General features: G+C 36.3%; 1 protein-coding gene across 4 annotated transcripts in view; it reads right to left on the reverse strand.

Moving 5' to 3' along the window:
- FKBP5 (FKBP prolyl isomerase 5) overlaps positions 1 to 13,936 on the reverse strand; it is a 49,911-nt gene that overhangs the window by 11,901 nt on the left and 24,074 nt on the right. For 3 of the 4 annotated variants that reach the window (XM_007426572.3, XM_007426573.3, XM_088154278.1), the window contains 5 exons: positions 11,577 to 11,719; positions 9,365 to 9,479; positions 2,052 to 2,208; positions 1,155 to 1,245; positions 200 to 283 (listed from right to left, as the gene is read on the reverse strand). In XM_007426572.3, the coding sequence (XP_007426634.1) occupies positions 200 to 283; positions 1,155 to 1,245; positions 2,052 to 2,208; positions 9,365 to 9,479; positions 11,577 to 11,719 (590 nt within the window). Of the gene's footprint in view, positions 1 to 199; positions 284 to 1,154; positions 1,246 to 2,051; positions 2,209 to 9,364; positions 9,480 to 11,576; positions 11,720 to 13,231; positions 13,317 to 13,936 lie in introns of all 4 variants that reach the window. The other variant, XM_025165646.2, reaches the window with a different exon arrangement.

Raw genomic sequence — 13,936 nt, forward strand, 5'->3', positions numbered from 1 at the left:
CAGAAGCCCTCCAAACCAAAGCTTAGAGGCAGTTCTACTTTTCAGAAAGCTAAATTTCATTGAAAGGTAAAGACAAAAAGGAATGTCGAGAAGGATAGATCCTCTGAGCAAAGTAAAAAACAAAAACAAAAAACTACAGATGACTTATCAATAGAAGTCTCTTTCTTCATGTCACTATTCCTAGAATGTTTTCACACACCTTAAAATACACAGTCCCTTTTTCTTTGACAATGGCAGCCTGTTCAAGTTTCTCTTTGGTGTCCATCTCCCAGGATTCTTTGGCCTGCAACCAAGTATTTATAGCAATAATCAAATAATAGAAAGCAATGTAATACTGGATATCTAATCTATACTTTACAACACAGTAAGATTTGTCGAATCTTACTAATTTCAAACTTCGTATTATTTTTTAGTCCCAATAAGCAAGGCTTTTTTAAAACCATTGCAATAAGTTGAATGAATAGAAGCAATAAAATAATTATATATAAAAAGTACTTCACTAAGTTACATTTGGCTTCAGAAATTAAGGCAGAGTGAAATTTGGAGTAGCCCAATATCAATGTCACTGATATTAAGTTTCTTTCCAGTCCAAACTGTATTCAGCTCCACTTAAATCTGTCCTGAAGACAAAGGAGTTAAAAAATATGAAAGGATAACACAGAATCATGAAAGAATCCTGTACAATACTCCTGGGGGTAGACAGATTTCTTTCATTTAAGTTTCCTTCCTGTGAACATTTCCCATTATAGATTGGCATCAAACCTCCACCTTATGTACATCTTGTTCCTTCCCTGTACTTTACAGAGATGGTACATTCTCCATCACCCTAAAAAGGGCACAGCCTGTTCAGCAATTTTGCCCTGCCCTCCTTTCAGTACTGTTTGGCAGGACATTATTTTTTTTTTCTACAACCAGAAAAAAAAAAGTACAAAAGGAACAAGCCTAGGACAAGTCTTGGACCCCACCCAAAACAATAAAACACACACAAGAACACTGTGATCCTAGCTGACATATCTTTACCAAGCTTTGTGACAAACATGCCGGATGGAGGTGGGAATGGGTATTCCTAAATGTATTCACTGTAGAAAAGTTCCTGTGGGTAAATACCCAATGTGTACAGGATGGTTTATTATTTGAAGAAATTTCATTCTCACCTTTTCAAAGCTTTTCAATGTGACTTCATACACAAGTTCAGCATTTGGTTCTATGCCAAATATAGGCTTTCCAGCTTCACCAAACCCATATCTAAAACAAAGCATGGGAAAAAGTGCTAACAGAAATGACATAGGATAAGGCACATTATTCAGCATTCTGGATATTTACACTCACATGGAGATAACGGGTTAGCTACACATCAGGTCCTGGAGACAAAACATATGTTGCCTAGGAAACCAATGTCTAAGTAGCTCATCTGTGGCAAAACACATATTCTACATACTATACTGGACCTGATGTTATTACTTTGTATTCAGATTGGATACAATTATGTATTGTGCATCCTATTCAATTTTTATGCACTTATTTTTCATTAATGTTTTTCAAAATCTTGAAATTACACTAAACACCGGATGTGCAAATGGTAAGAATATTTGAAATAATTGCTTAGATTCTATCTACATAGTATTTAAATGTTATTTTTAAATATATTTAAAAAGAAATGTTTTTTTAATAAAAGAACTTACATAACAAACTTATTGTCAGCTAGTCACTAGGTATGGTGTTAAGTATAAATGAGACCTGCATAAAGGCTGTGTAAAAATGAAATGAGAGCCAGGTTGTTGTAGTGGTTAAATGCATCAGGCTAGAAACTGGGAGACTGAGAGTTTTAATCCTGCCTTAGGCATGAAGCCAGCTAGGGACTTTGGGCCACTCACTCTCTCCCAGCCCTGGGAAGAAGGAAATGGCAAACCACTTTAAAAAAATATTGCCAAGAAAACTGTATAGACTTTTCCAGGTAGACACCAGAAGTCAAGACTGAGTTAAAGGCACCCAAAAGTGGGGGGGGGGGGAGGAAGGGGGGGACAGACTGATACACCCCCCACATTTCTTACTGTGTTCCTATATGCAAGATACAGTGTTCTCCCCTTTGCATCTTCTCCAGAGCTTTGTCAATTCCAATGGGAATGTCATGGTCTTCCCCTTCTCCAACAGTGAATGCTACATCTCTACAATCAAACAGTTTGCCATCACAAAATCCTTTCAAATGGACTGTATGGGAGAGAGAAACATTATGGGCTGTAAGGCATTACCATCAACATTTTGATATGCATGACTAAAACACATTATTTGTTGGCATTCTTGTATTATCATAGCTGGAGTAACAGAAGAGCTTGGTCCCAAAGGAAACTCCAAAGCCATATTGCTTTTGACTTTTCCCATTTATAAAATGAGACCACTATTCACCCCAGAATGCTTAAGCTGATTGATGTGAACTTTTCTAAAACCTGGACAAATGTTCTTAGCCTACAGAGCTGAAGACAAGTTTACTCACATTGTGGCTCAGTTCTCTGAGGCTTTGGTGTGGACGTGGCAGCTCTTGGTATTAGGCAGCAAAATCCTGCCTGATTTTGAACCCAGCTTGGAATGTGGCACTGCAAAAACTCCTGACATTCTGCCTGAGCACAAAAAGCTGTCAAATGGCACCTGCATTACATTGGCAGGACATGATTTCTTTGGTGCCTTGTGGAGAACACTGTAAATTTAGATAGGAGCAAGGACTGAAAGGAATAATTTACAGAGAGAGGAAGAGCCAAACAGCTTTACCTTTCTTGCCAGGCAGAGAATGTCACTGTTAATGTTGCAGAACAAGCCACTGACTGTTTGCTTTACTATAATTACTGTAGATTAATACTACAATTTATAAATATGAACAGTTTGTTTGTGACTTGTCAGATTGTAATGGAAAGACCAACTACAAGATTACAACAATATTCCTAAAGAAAGCTATTTGTGGATTCTAATGCAATAATTCCCTTTCCATTATGGCTCACGGAAAGAGAGAGGAAATGCATACATGCTGCCTAAAGCATCACTATGGAGGTCCACGCCTCTCTGGACAAGTTAAACGAAAATAGTTAATCTGCCTCTTTTCTGATCAGCTCTGACAGATATGATAATCATGTCTTGAAAGGTTAATCTGCAAATTTCTCAGATGTCCCCACGACTATACCTGCTAAGTAACAAGCAAGAACAGGTATGGGAGGTTTTTCTAAAGGCAGATAAAATGATATTAAGTTGTAGACTGCCCTAAGAATACTATCCCACATAAATATGATCTTAGACATAAAACAGAGTTATAAGGTTAGTAACAAGGAATTATGTGGTTGAGAATCCTGGCTTTCACTGATCGTTAAAGTTAAGGAGGGTTAGACTTGATTAGGAACTGATTGAAAGACTATCATGGAAACACCAAGGCTATAGGCTAGACTGGGAAGTTGAAAACAATTCACGGAAGAAGGCAATGGTAAAACACTTCTGTAATGTTGCCAAAAAACAATAATAATAATAATTGGAAGGCATCCAAGTAGGGAAGGCTGAGCCAGATTATTGTTGACAGACGTTATGTAGATATATATGCATATGTAGGAACTGGCAGTTATATATGTGTGAGAATGACTGGGCATGACCTCTCTCACCAACCCTTTCCACCTCTGCTGCAGTCTCCAAAGGACTCAGTGTAATCCACCAGTCCCAAAATTCTGCCCATTCCTGTTTTGGATGGAAGAGAAGAAATTGGGAGTGTTAAGTTACTCGAAGAATGAGACCTGTATTCATTCTAAGCCAATAACTGGAATATAAAAATGGGCCAGATGTCTCTCAGTGACTGCAAAGAATGACACACTGGCATGACATATTGTCAATATTGATTAAAGCTTACGTAAAGTAAACATAGTAACTATTAACTTATGGAGTGTTCTATAATGGAAGAACATTAGGAATACTGCAATCACGTAATGGGTGCACTCAGGGCTTGGTCGCCATAGGAGACTTACCTATCCATAAAATGGTAACCTTGGCCAGTCATAAAATTTTCATTTACTAACAGGTGTGCTATTCCCTTCCTCAGGGTACATTCTACCATTCTACTGGGACTTTTGTAGGTACAAATAAATATGATACTAGAGGATGATTTATTTATTTATTTTGCCAGCATGCCATCTCTTTAAAAAACATTTAGAAAGCAATATAGACAGGGGTATGATGGGCATCAGAGGGAATGCCTGGGGTCATTCCAGTGCCCAAGACACCAACTGCCTACCTCTACCCAAATTCTGCCCTAACTTACCACCAAAACCAGGCCACATATTAAGTCTAGACTAAAGATTAGTCTACAGACTAGATTCTGCAAACAAATCCAGAATTATATCTATTCAGGCAACACTGTTCCAACTGCCTAGCATGTTATCAAAAATTTGTTCAACTGCCCATCAGTCAATGTAATATTTGTATTTCCAGTTTATTCCATACTTTTCAACCTACAAATCGTGTTCAAGGCAGCTATCCCACATAAACAAAAAATTCAAGTCAATCAGCATGGTTTGAATTGAGGTAATGGATTTTTACTCTGTTCTTTAGCTTACTAATGCCATGATGTTTGAATTATCATTAACAATGCTTTCTGACTGGTCCCTGAATTAATTTTACATACATTGAGTATTTTTTCATTTTATTTCTCTTTGTTTGCATTACTTACAATGCCCATCCTTCCTCCTGACAAATTTGCTGGCTTAGGAAACGCTTCATGCATTTCATGAAGAGGATTCTAGTCCATTAACATTTACAGTACTTTTATTTGTCTTTAAGGCACTACAACGTCTTGTATTTGTATCCCACAGAGAAATCAGCTGAACCCTAGTAATCCTTTGCTTCTTCCTTGTAATTTCTAACCCTTGGCCTTCTCATACTGAAGTCAGTATTTGATGCCCTAATAAAAACAATTGCCAATATAAATATAAAACAAATGTAAAACAAAACAACCCTCTCTTCTTAAAAGCCTTTTGCACTGGAAGCCAACATTAAGTTTAGGTATCTGTGGATCATCAAGCATGCATATCATGCAAAAGTTGAAATGTAACGAGATGCCAGAAACTTAGCATAAAATACTACAAAATAAAGTTGGATGGGAGTTCAAAACCACTTTCCACCAGAGATTTTGTTCACATAAACAGAGCTCAAGTCCTTTTGAAATGTGAGCTTCATTCCATTATTATTAATACACAGTCTATAAGAGTATATGCTACGTTTTTCTTCCCATTTGACAATCTTTTGAGTTTTGACCTGCTTTCTATTAATAGATATAGTGACTACTGCATATTAATGGGAACATAGGAAGACAAAGATATATGGAGGAACATAGCAAAAATGCCTATACTGTTTGGTAATAAAACAGGAAGAGGACCATAGCGTGGATCTGAATTCTAGGAGCTTTCTCTTTATGTCTCCGAAACAACACTTTTTGCCACTTTCCAAGCCCTGTCCTATGACTCTCCAATTGCTGGTAATGATTGTTTGTCTTTTGCAAAAACATACAAAAAGAAATCCACATAGCATTTTCTCCTCTAAGAGTCTTGAGCAATGTGAATCTTCTTTGTAGGTATCCTATTCAAGGATTCTAGGTATTGTGTAGTGTGTATTATTCTCCAAAGTATGTTATGAGTGGCCTAAGTGAACATGAAACTTGTCTACGGTGATACATGGAAGTCTTGTAGTACTGAAGTTGTTAGTGGCCACGTCACTGGGACTAATGGATCAGAAGTACTATGGCATCACCTTATGCGCTGTGATACATTTGTCCAGTAGACATGTATCTGCTTTAAATTAATTAGCTCCCTGTGTACACAGGCAGTTTCCGAAGATCCTGATCTGTTATTTTAAAGACATTTCTATTTTCCAGATATATTTTTGAGCATATATTATGTATAACAATTTTCCTACTGTAATGTATCACCACACATTATTGTTTTGTAGAACTGATATGAGCTGTCCATTGAAAATAACAAAAAAACCAAAATATTTTGAATAACTGTGACTGGGCAATAGCATGTCATCCTAATTTAAAACATAGCAGCAAAAGATAAGAGTTCCTTTCTTTGGCATTCAGTGTGAACTTTGAAGCCCCTTTTCCAGATAATAAAATGAGCTCTTGCAATATTTTGTTAACTTTATAGCTTCCACTCAGTATCTTTATCAGGGGGTGGGGGCGGATTGTAGTTAGAAAAAAGTTTAATGTACACACTTCAAAATTATTATATAAATATATTAGGTATATATTAATTTTTGGGTGGTCCCATTTCTCTTCCATGCCAACAACGCTTAACCACCTAAGTTCGCTCTTTAATAGAATCATTCTGCATGAATTGTGTAAATATAGTACAGGAAATAATTCCATAACATGATTATCAAAGCTTACTTAAATACTATCTGAAAGAGATCACTTGGGTAGAATTACACTTGGATTGCACAGTAAGAAATTCCAGCCAGACTAGGGAACATCAGTTCAGCTGTTGAGTTGACTTATTGTTCTCTCTGTGCCTAGAGCAATTTTGTTTTGAAGAGCACAGAACATTGTGTTCTTAATGTGGCTGGCACATGAACTCTGTGCACTGACAGCAATTTGTACAACTTGATTAAAACAGCAGAGGGCTGCACAGTAACTTGAAATGCAAATATCCAAGCATAATCTGTGTTTTAGGAAGCACAGCTGTGAAATATGCCGTATCATTCAAGTTAATAAGGTTGTCTACATAAATCCTGTCCTAAGATTTTAACACAACTACATGCATATTCTAATTTTAGTAATGTCAGGAATCTCTGAATTAGCTTCCTAACTAATGCTGGGCTTTACTACAACTCAGCAGAAATACTATCAGTTAATCAGGGTTGTGGATGTTTTACCACCTGCTTGTCTTCAAAATATAATCATAACTTTTTTGGTTTTCTGCCAACCTCCTATATTCATATTAAATCAATCAACACATTTCCACTTCACTACAGTTGACAAGAAATCTGAAATGGGCTCTCAATCCAAAGATGTTTATCTCCTAGAACAGAGGATAATAACAGACATTTACTTTCTTCTGAACATCTTATTTCCATACCACTCACAACTACTTAAATTACTAAATTTAATAATTTAATTTAAATTATTAAATTAAATTAGCCAGTTTGGTCTAGTGGTTAAGGCACCAGGCTAGAAACCAGGAGACTCTAAATTCTAGTCCCGCCTTACGCATGAAAGCCGGCTGGGTGACTCTGGACCAGTCACTCTCTCTCAGCCCAACCCACCTCACAGGGTTGTTGCTGTTGGGAAAATAAGAGGAGGAAGGAATATTAGTCATGTTCACTGCCTTAAGTTATTTATAAAAATAATAAAGGCGGGATTAAAAAATCTTTTTTTAAAAACTATTTTTAGGATTATCATCACAGTTTTTGACTATGCAGATGCAAACTAGGGACAGAAGATGTGGTAACAATACCACTTATATGTCCCTCTGAATTGGCAAGCCAGAAAAAACGAATGACAGAACAAACAGGGAATTAGAATAGGCATGAACAGAACTCCAGCCCTACAGGATTAAAAGCCCACACGATCAGGAAAGAAAGCGAAGGGGGAGGAGGGGGGAAAGGTTTAGTAACTGCATGGAGGACAGACAGTCAACATAACCTCTTCTTCCTCCAGTAATTTATTTCCAGATAAATCAATTTTTAAAAACTACCCAAAAAAGTAGAAAGCTAGCAAGGGTGTGGAAGCACAACATCTTGCCAGTTGTAGGTGTGTGCACATGTAATGAGCTCCAGGGAGCTGATCAGCAGAAGCTGAGAAAGGCAGAAAGAAAGAAACACTTAAAACTTTTAAGATGTGATAGGAGCATCCCAGACTCAATCTGACAGTTCTGCTGCTGTTACAGAGAAAGGATATCAGTCTAAGGAAACATAAAATTATCTTTGGAAGTAGGCTCATTCCTTGGGAGACAAACTACAGCCATCTTCCTCTGACAAGGACATGTCTGTCAATGCTTCTGTCCTGGGTGATTCAGTCATTAGAAGCACAGCATGATGAGCATGAAGGACAAATACCATGCACTGAGCTGCTCTCACCAGGCATGAAACCTGTTGACATCAATGCCATCTAGATACTCTAACATAAGGGATGAAGAATGCTACCCTACATTATCATCAGAATATTATTCTTCCTCAAGTCAATAATCTGTTACCTAATAATTCATTATAATTCAAAGAACAAGTTTATAAAAAAGGAGACTACATTTCCCAACTTTTTTTTCCCATGGGAGAAGAGAAGCCCTGGGAATGCCCAGCTTGCTAGAAAGAAAAGCGTATTAAAAGATTCAACTAACCTATGCTACTATGCCTGGATCTTATCTTCTAGATATACATTTGAAATGATTCCACTGAGTTTAGCCCCTATTTCTCATAAGCCTCATCAATAATAAAGCAAGATGAGGAAGATGAAGTAGCTGTTCTCTCAATTAATGGAAAAGATTAACAGGTGGCTGCCCTGTACTTTTCATTGGTTTATATATTATTAAAAAAAAAAAATTATTATGTATCAGTGGATTTGTATACTGCCCAAAGAAATGTAGTTTCTTTATTTTTATTTCTTTATTTATTCAATTTGTATAGCCACCCATCTCAAACAAGTGATTTCTGGCTACTGGACATTCTAGAAGAGTAAGCAAACAAACAATGTAAGATATCTATAAATATGTCTAGCAATACACTTGTGCATTATATGAACAGGAAGAAAACATATTAATTAAAATACAGTAAGCTTGCAATCATAATCACAAAGAAACCAAACAAGCCTTAATGGTGGGAATGATAAAGGACACTATTAGAATAGCATATGCAATATTAGAATCTTATTTTCTGAGGAATTCATATCTAGCATAAAAAAATCCAGAAAATACGTAACTTGCAAGTATATACTTAGTTTCTTTTAGAGACTATTGTAGAATTTAGGGTTGATATACTATAGGGTTGTATCCAAAACCAGAGGAAGAGAGAACGTGCAACTCAATATTATTATTACTCCTAACTGAGATGATGTATCCGCAAACTTCTGCCTCAATGGATAACCTCTCTTTTTAATATTTTATTTTAACATGTACACACATACACACAGAGGGGGAAACAGAATACCCACCTTTATTTTCTCTATATGACAGATTACAAGTCAGAAATTTTACCCATATATTACCAAGGGGGGCAGGAGGGAGAGAAAGAGGGGCTTATCAGAACATTGCCGTGGCTTCTACTTTTATTATTATACTGTACTTTAGAAAGACAATACAACTACTCTGTGCAATGACCTCTGTAATTTATACAGGCTGAAGTAGACACTTACTCTGTACAGCTGCTCCTTCATTGGGGTTGGAATATCCTTCTCCTTTCTGCTTGATTCTACGAATGATGCCTCCATTATCAAATAAATCCTCCCCTTTGAAATCAAGCAGTTCAATCTAGATGAACAAATAAACAGCTCAAACTTTAAACAATGTAATTTCCATTACATAAAAGCGTACTGACAAGACACAGATGCATAATATCTAAAGACAAATCCATATAATAACTCTTCCAGTGAGCTTGCTTTCCTCTATATTTATAAGAAAAAGGATATATGAAGTATTTAGTTCAGCTGTTGTATCTTCTCAGAAGGAATATTCCAACGGATTTACCAGGCATTATAACCAGAGTAATCATGGGAATCAGCATTACGCTAGATTTTATTAGAACCAATGATATGTCAAAGTTAAATAAACTTCATTTAGAAATACTATTCTCCCAACTTTAGGAAGATTTTTTGTTTTTGTTTTCATATTAAGCCCAGCTAGGTATCAGCACCTAGCCAAACCTGACTGGTCTTAAAGTGCTAGGTACGTTGGATGGGAGGCTACCAAAAAATTCAGGGCTGTAGAGCAGAATTTAAGCCAGAAAAACACCACATAAAAAACAATTGCAAACTACTCCCACATTGTTGCTGAGAAAACAATATTGATATATCAATGAACTCACCAGGAGTTGGAATTTGATTTAAAGGAGACTTTATTTTAACTACTTTTAAAAAAATGTTTGCGTACATTTCGCTGATTCCTTATTCACTAAGCCTTGCAGAGATAGCAAATTTCTGAGCAAAATCATTGCATTCCTCAGGCTCTGTGCAATGCAGCTTCGGGGATGGCCCTCCACATCCCTGTCTCGGTCTGTTTCCCAGTTGCTTGTCTGATTATGCAGAATTGGTTTGGAGTCCCTGGCTGTCTAAACAGCATTTAAATGATACCATACATTTCCAACAGTTATGTTATTTAAAGGACAAGGGCATGATTTTTTTCAAGCCTGTTACAATTTTGCCCCTGCAACACAGTATCTGAAGCACTGACATGCTGCTTAGATGAATATATCAGGTAGCTAAACAGTTCACAGTTCTAACATATATTTGTTGGGGGCATAATTTATGCCAATTAATTAGACTTCCCACTACTGTAAATTTGTCTCATAGTTTTTATAGGACATTAACAGAAATTTTATAGTTGAATAAAAATCACAAGACTAATCCAAGATAAGAAACTCATAATGTTTGTTCCTGGGAAGGTAACATATTTTTATTGGCAACCCTTTTAACAATTTTGGAAGTGTTTTTGTGGACTGAAAATAATTTTGTGGCTAACATCTGTTACTTTACAAAAGTTTGAAAGGTGACAACAGATCAAGTTTTGATTCATTTGTTAGCAATATTTACAAGATTTATGTGAATGAAAAGTATTTTCGTACTTTTAGGTATAAGATTATCTGTTTTAAAGAAAATAATAATCAAACTTCTTCTAAAAGTTCTGTAGATGTAAAGCTATCTAGCATGAATAACTGGTCCAAGTTAGTTTTTTATCCTCTGAATGAAAAATCAGTTTTCTGTTCCTCAATATTTTTTTAAAGAACTTGTTTCATCTCAGAAATTATATTTCTGTTGTTGCAATCTAAAATTGCATTTGCCTTCCTTGCAGCCACATCACACTGCTGGCTCATATTCAATCAGCAATCAACTACTATGCCAAGGTAATTTTGCAATTATTGTTATCAAGGCAAGCATCTAACATTCTATATCTGTGCATTTGATTTTTGTTTCCTTAAATTAAGAATTTTGCATATATCTCTGTTAAATTTAATACTGTTACTTTCAGTCCACTTCTCACCTTTCAAGGTAGGGTATTAGCTGTCCACCTAATGTTCTCTCATTTGCAAATTTGATAAGCATTGCCTCCACTTCTTCATGCCTCATCTTATGTGTAAAATGGGATTGCCTCCAGACTTTAACTTTTTAAAAATACCCTGATGACCTTCTGCACATACATTTTCCCAGAGTAGGAAAAACAAATGTGAATTTTATTGGTTTTATTGATAACTCACAAATTAATTACTTAGTAAACAGAGTTACTAATTATATAAAAGTATAATTTACATTTTTATATATATATGTATTTTACTGTAGTTAACTTTTTTTAGAACCATGAGTGGAATTTAAATATGCGTAATAAATAAAAATAAAACATATTTTATAAACTTACTTCAAAAAAGAGGGTTGCATTTGAGGGGATCTTTGGGACACTACCAGCAGAACCATATGCATATTCTGGCTTACATAGCAAGTGGCAGATCTCTCCTCTTTTCATGGTGGCAACCCCAATATCCCATGCCTTGATTACCTGACCTAAAAGAAAGATTTCAATTTAATAATTTTGTTCAGTAAGCTTTTCTTGAATCATTTAGAAATATGCAAAGTAATGCTCAAATGATAAAATAGTGTACCATACTAAGCTTTAAACTATGTCTAAAACACATTTTTATCTGACAGTTTAAATAAACTGTAGAGTGCTCATTGAGATGGCAATGATTTCAGCAAGGAAGTTCTGCACAACCATCGAATTCAGACGTTACACTATATTGAAGCTTAGCATCATCTGCAGAAGTCATATGGCTTTTCTGCACTGAAGCTGCTTGTCTTGTGTGTGTGAACTGGCTGGAAAGGAAGCCAGCTTAAGAAATCCCTTTCTAGGTTTCAATTCCTTCCTGCACTTTGGCCACAGTGACAGCCACATACAGTATTCTGTCCAGACTATGGTCAGCTTGATCCCTGATTATCTTTTTCCCTACTTCTTTCTATTCCCACCCATGCCAGGAAAGCAAGTGCTAATTGCTTTCTCTTCTCTGGCCATGGGTTTTGAGGATGAGTGAACATTCCACCCCCCTGCCCCAGTTTTACACTTCTCCCTGTTACTTAGGCTAGAAAGGGAAACTTGGCAGAACTCATCACTTCTGTCTAGTTAAAAGAAAAAACAAAAACAAAGAAAAATCTGGTATTTCATTGGTTCTCTGCTAAACCTGTTCAAACAATAGCAAAATATTAAAAAAGGCATAGCCAGCATTTCAATGTTCTACTACTCAACCTGGAAAGAAAGGTGTTTACTGGCAGGCAGCCCAGTGCAAAATGGCAGGCAAAGGCAAAGGCAGAGAGCAGGAGTGGGGGTAGGGGTAGGGAAGGGCATGATGCCCATCAAAGTAAAGAACAGCCAATTGGAAAAGAGGCATTTGTGTAAGAGAGTGAAGCACAGCAGAAAGAGTGGATTGTTTCACTTGTAGCAGAGAAGAAGGAAAAACAATTACTTTTGATGGAAAGCAGAGAAAGTCAGGTGGAGGTCACCTTCCTAGGAGCCTAAGATGGCTGAAAACAATGTGATCTGTTCTTGTCCTCCCCAAGCGGTGGGTGGCCTCTCCTCTAACTGGGACATGCAAGAAGTGCAGATCAGCCCTTAATCTCATTGTTCATCTTTCCTTTAACCATAAGGAAAGCACATGGCATGAATCTTTTTCTCAGGCTACAGTTGTGCCCTGGACTCAGGTTTATTTTATCTGACCACTGTCTTGGTAGCGGCTCTTTCTCCTGACCCCCAAGGCCTTCCCATAGTCTGCTACATGTGGCTTTTGCTTATGAACAAATCAGTATCCTATATTATCCAAATATAGGAAAATATGATTTGTGCAAGCAATAATTAATTATTTAAAATACTAAACTAAACTAAGCATGAAAACTGCTAGTCTGTCTTATAGTATAAAATGTAAGTATGAACTTGATAGTTTCATGGCTCAGTGGAATTCCATCTCTTCACCGAGAATGAATAATGCATCCATTTTCAAAGGCACAAAAGTGTATTACAAAACTTACACACTGGAAAGTATAGATCCATACATAATAAGCACACAGTTTTATCAAGCCTTTGTACGTTTGCCAAGAAGCAAAGATCTCATTGCTGTTGAAAGAAATTCAGCTTTAGTACTTTCAGTTTTATAAACTGCCAATTATAAACCACAAAAGCTAGTGTTCAAAATGTTTTCTTTTTGTTATTACAGACATACATAACTACTTATCTAAGTATTATCTTTCACAAAAAGAAATTTGAAAAGGCTACCACAGTTAAAGTTCCCCTATAGAGTTTAATCAGTTTTTTTAAAAAACCACAATTAATAACTATGTTGTTTTACTACATTTTGACACATCAGAAAAAGAAAGAGGAAGATTTCAATGGAACCATGTCTTGATAACCTGAAAGCATCCCCAGTGTCCAGGAATTAGGGCAGAATCATTTTCATATGAATGGAAACAGCAGGATGTATTCTTCTTTTCTCGCCCAGGTTCTCCTTGCACATTCAAAATCTGCTCCAGAGCACTGTTGTTGATGTATGACAGGCTGAAAGAAATAGCCTTTTCCCATTCTGATAGTGGAAGCCATTGTAGCAGATACCATGCATTCTACTTTTTAAACCTGCTGTCTTAGTTTTAAAATTTAGCAACTATTTGACTGTATTTATTTTAATTTTTTGTTTCTTTCCAGTGCTGAACACATTTTCAGTTATGTGCGTTAACTGTAGA

This window comes from Python bivittatus, unplaced genomic scaffold, assembly GCF_059951505.1.
Source record: "Python bivittatus isolate LINGU-HERP-01145 unplaced genomic scaffold, Pbiv_v1 ctg000700_np1212, whole genome shotgun sequence".
In the NCBI taxonomy this organism is placed as follows: domain Eukaryota; kingdom Metazoa; phylum Chordata; class Lepidosauria; order Squamata; family Pythonidae; genus Python; species Python bivittatus.